General features: G+C 36.8%; 1 protein-coding gene across 1 annotated transcript in view; it reads right to left on the bottom strand.

Annotated features, from left to right (window-relative positions):
• The window catches only part of HDAC10 (histone deacetylase 10), a 15,917-nt gene extending 11,262 nt beyond the window's left edge, over positions 1–4,655 (bottom strand). The window contains exons 1-9 of the mRNA XM_031056951.1: positions 4,321–4,655; positions 3,367–3,501; positions 2,957–3,053; positions 2,219–2,316; positions 2,038–2,142; positions 1,775–1,843; positions 1,004–1,130; positions 456–521; positions 38–97 (exon numbers count right to left, since the gene is read on the bottom strand). Of these exons, the coding sequence (XP_030912811.1) occupies positions 38–97; positions 456–521; positions 1,004–1,130; positions 1,775–1,843; positions 2,038–2,142; positions 2,219–2,316; positions 2,957–3,053; positions 3,367–3,501; positions 4,321–4,385 (822 nt within the window). The 5' untranslated portion in view covers positions 4,386–4,655. The remainder of the gene's footprint in view (positions 1–37; positions 98–455; positions 522–1,003; positions 1,131–1,774; positions 1,844–2,037; positions 2,143–2,218; positions 2,317–2,956; positions 3,054–3,366; positions 3,502–4,320) is intronic.
• Positions 4,656–4,682: the final 27 nt, after the last annotated feature.

Genomic DNA, 4,682 nt, shown 5'->3' with positions numbered 1-4,682 from the left:
TTCATGACTGACAACACAAAGACCACAAGTTACTTACTTCAGGGTCACCAATTCCAGAATCATATCCAGAGGAGACAATAACCAGTTCAGGATCAAACTGTTATAAAAGAGAGAGAGCTGCAGCACATCTTTAGGTCCTATTTTCAATTGTAGGGATTACAACTGTACCATGATCAGCTGCTATTTCAATTTGAATATGAACACAAGTAAGGATTCTCCTTGAATACATTACCCTTTTACACTATTTTTGTATGTGCTGGAGAAGTTGCAGATGATTCTGTTGAATATTTAAAAGCTAAAATGCTATAAATACTATCCAGTTGATCAGGGCAACATCACACTAGCAGAATAAATGTACTAATTGTGCTACTGGCAATTACTCCATTTCTGTAAAATATTCAATGGTACCTGCTTTAGAAACACTCAGGAAGTGCTCTTTGGCATTAAAAAATTACCTCAAAAGCCATTGGAAGCAACACATGGAAAAATGCAGCAAGATAATCTGAATTTCCCATCCCAACCTGAAAAATATAAGAAACACAGGGTATGTTTTCCAGTTGGAATGATAAATTTTCTAAGGTTCTTCAAGACTGCAGGGAAAGATAGGAGAAGTTAAAGATGAGGGAATCTTATGAAGTACAGTAAAAAATCCTCTATTTAAGTAAAGCACATAAATATCCACCATTTTTAATCTTAATGAGCTTCAGTCCTCTGCTAAACAAGGACAGATGCAACTGTCTCCTGAAACACTTTTAGATCTGATGGCTAGGCAAGATATTAAAGTAAAAATGAGTGCATAAATTCTTGTCTCCCTTTTATTTTTCAAACATTATCACATTCTGAGCCATATTTTTCCAGCAGATCTTCCCCTGACAGGAAGGATACACACTGTGTAAGACATTTGCCAAGGACTTGAAGCAGCGCACTTACTCACAAAATGTTACACAAAGGATGAGCTACAAAACTATTGCACTTGCTTTGTTGTGCTGTAAACAATATTTACCTTATTCCAAGGCAAATTTATGTTAAAACCTTTTCCTTTTCCCAGACCAACAGCATCATAATCGGATTCTTTGAGTGATGGCCAGAATTCCTGATGCTCATAGCGATGCCAAGAAAAGTACAAAACACTGAAAAAAAAAAAAATCCAATATGACAAGAAGATTGTGGAAATGACTTTATATCCCAAATCTGATGACTGCATGGCCTGAAAGCAAGAAAATAAAACTATCCTATCCTTTCTCCTTAGTTTTCTCAAAGGATTTAGACTGTGAAAATTGGTAGAGTAGGTCCTATGACAAAATTAACCTACAAATTAACATGCTAAAAATTTCTTGCAAGCATGCACTCTATGCAGATCAAATACAAGGAATTTTCTTAAGTAGGTTCTAAAAACAGCAGGCTTGTTTCTAGAACCTACTTATGTCCCTTTTCAAAAAAAAATAAAGCTCACATATTTTTTCCAACTACTACTTGAAGACTTTGACTGAGAGATTCATGACCAGAGAATAGATGTACCACCTGAGTAGTGAAAAATCAAGGTAATCATATTGCTTACTTTATTTGTTATTCTTTAAAGTAGAACAGATTTACATTTTATTTTGATTTAGATATTTACTTCTATTTTGTAACAAATGAAAAACAGAGTGAATAAAATAGCAAGGCTAATGTCTCACAAGATTCTAGTTTTAGAAGTTTAAGAAATCATATTCTCTAGAAAGGCAAGCAATCTTTTAACAACTGACATTAAAGAAGAAAAAAAAATCCTTCAAACCTTGGATCTTCTTCAAATATATATTGAGTTCCTTGCCCATGGTGCACATCCCAGTCAACAATTAGGATTCTGTACAGATCAGTAAAAGAAAACATTCAGAGGAAGAACCACAGCATCTTAATCTACAGAAGGTGTAAATGAAAAATGTTTTTCTGAACCAAAAGGAACATGACACCCAGAAAGCTCTAGACATTAATCTAAACTAGTACAAAGTCAAACTGCTGTTTACACACTAAAAGCTCTAGAGTCAACCAAGCATTTACCTCTGCAGACCATATTTCAGTTTTGCATATTCTGCTGCAATAGCCACATTGTTGAACAAACAGAAGCCATTAGCTGCGTTTCTCTGGCTGTGGTGACCTGGAGGTCTGAACCAAAATTTTATAAATTATTCATAACAGAAGAAATTTTGCTAAGTGAAAACTTCCCCAGGTATCTTCTCACCTGACTAAGGCCATTCCATTGCGCACTTTCCCTGCCATCACAGCGTCCACCAGCTGCAAAGCTGCTCCTACTGCTAGCCTGGCACAGTGGTAAGTGCTCTGAGAAGGAGAAACTCATGAGCTAAAAAGGCACCTATGAGTGCTTTAGCATCCCAACAGCAAACTGTCCTGACATAATTCCACCCCACTGAAGCTATACAAAGATAGCTGAAACAGAACTTTACAACACAGGCTCCAATGTGCTTTCCCTTATGATTACTAGTGATCACCATTATCTTTATAAGGATGCTCTCTGTGGAGCAGTCAAAAATGTGAGATGGATTTATTGAGTGGAATAACATGGCATCTTTGAAAATAAGGAATGTAACCCTACAGAAACATAGCACAGAAGACTTCATCTCCATTTCACGGAACAACGTTTAAGAGCAATTGTTACCAAAATGTGATTTGCAGGTCACTAATGGTCTACAGTGACATTAAGTGACAAAAATAGAGCTAAAATTTGAGTAGTGCATTATACTGGTGTGATACAATTACAAAATAGACAACAGGACACTTGAGCAATTTAAATTACAGCATTATACTAAACTAGAAACAGAAAATTACAATATCATAAATAAATGTGAGACTACATCAGTAGCAAAAAAATTTTAATCTTCCCCTTCTTAGAAAAACGCCACAGGTGCAGCAACACAAATAGTTGTAACTCCCAATAGAGGAAGCAGTTTAACTCACACACCGGATGAAAGAAAAAAGCATCATAATTTTCAGAGACCCTTTTCAGCTCCTCTTCATTCATTGTCTGAGTGCTTTTTGCCATTTCCAAGTGCTCTAAACTGCAGGGGAGAGAGATTAACACAACACTTAAGTAAGCAACTATAAACAGTTTTTAGAAGTTTACTTGTATTCCTATGTCTAAATCAGCATTCATTGCTTAAGACCCCACAGAGTGAGAACGTAGATTTAGTGGAAGAGCAGATTCATAATTCAGCACCTATGCCATACACAGCATTGTGACACATTTTCCATTGAAATTAATGGAAGACATTGCATTTTGGAACACTCTTTTCAAATGGATCAAAGTATAATCTGGAGGTATGAGATCTGCTGCTTCATTGAATTAATCTGAATGAAAGTTAAGTTTCAGACCTGTGGACCAATAGGATCTCCTCCTCGCTTCCTTCTCTGGCAGGCACATGGACACACCTTTCCACAAGATGGTAACTTCTAAGCTGCTCATAGGAGAATGAAAGTCTTTCTGGCACTTCAATATCACAAATGGGACTAAAAAAAACAATTACTGTAACACTATACCAGCACAGGTAACTAATACACTTCATAAAGCCTAGCTTTTAACTCCCCATTTTAAGAGAATTCATTTCCCTCAAAGAGAGATATATGAGAGTAAAAATGGAAAAAAAAATATTTAAGTATTTTCTGTTTCAGAACTGAGTCAGAAATTTATTCTAAAATATGTAAGCAAAAACGAATCTTAAAAAAACCCCAAACAAACAATACAATTGTTTCTTCTCTCACTGGTAAAAAGTTGCAATGCTTAACTACAGACACAGGAATGCTGCAATTAAAAGCTGTAGGTTACAAACAGAGGAGAAGCAGGTGTGGGAGAGAAGAGAACAAAGGATTGTTACTCTGAGCACTGCAAAGGAACTCCTAATTTATGCAAATTTAGGTAATATACACATTTCTAACTGAATGTAATTGACATGTTTCAGCTGAGTGAGTATCTCTACACACTTTTCCAAGGTCAATGATACTTTAATTTTATGAACAATTTACTTAGCTTAAAACACATTGTCTAGGGGGCTACTCTGATGCCTCATCCTAAAAACTCTTGTTTAGGCCTCCCAGACTGGATGCCTGCAGCTTCTCAAATCCAGTTTCAGATAATCATTACAGTATCTGGATACAAATTGTGAATAAAATATTTTTCTCCTCTTAGACCAAAGACTTTCTTTTTACTCGGAAATGACAGGAAGTACCACCAGATACTTCCTATTACATTTACAAAACATGCATTTATTTGGCACTGCTCTCATGAGTCCCAATAAGAATCCATTAATAAAAACAACAGCAGTGACTTACTCATTCCAAAGCAGTTTGTGAGCGGTCATCTCCTCATCATAAATCAGCGCTGTTCCTGAAGCCATTGCTACAACTGAACAGAACAAAAACACCAAGACACATATTTCACAGTAAACTTAAACCAGTTGCTATCACACTAGATAGTGAGAATATAAGTACAGAGCATACCTGCTTGCATGAGAGCTTTGTACTTTAAACTTTGCACTTACAGAACGAAATCAAAGGAAAACATTAAGGACTCAGATTCTGACAAAACTGCATCCCCCGACACTGGGTGCGGGCAGGCAGGATTCACAATGACCGAGTGCTCCAGAGCCGGGCGCTGGCACTCCTGCTGCGGGGGCTCAGCCGGCTCCCCGAAC

The sequence above is a fragment of the Geospiza fortis genome, unplaced genomic scaffold (genome assembly GCF_000277835.1).
Source record: "Geospiza fortis unplaced genomic scaffold, GeoFor_1.0 scaffold195, whole genome shotgun sequence".
In the NCBI taxonomy this organism is placed as follows: Eukaryota; Metazoa; Chordata; class Aves; order Passeriformes; family Thraupidae; genus Geospiza; species Geospiza fortis.
Note: the sequence above shows the minus strand (reverse complement) of the source record. Positions and strands in the feature narration are given on the sequence as shown.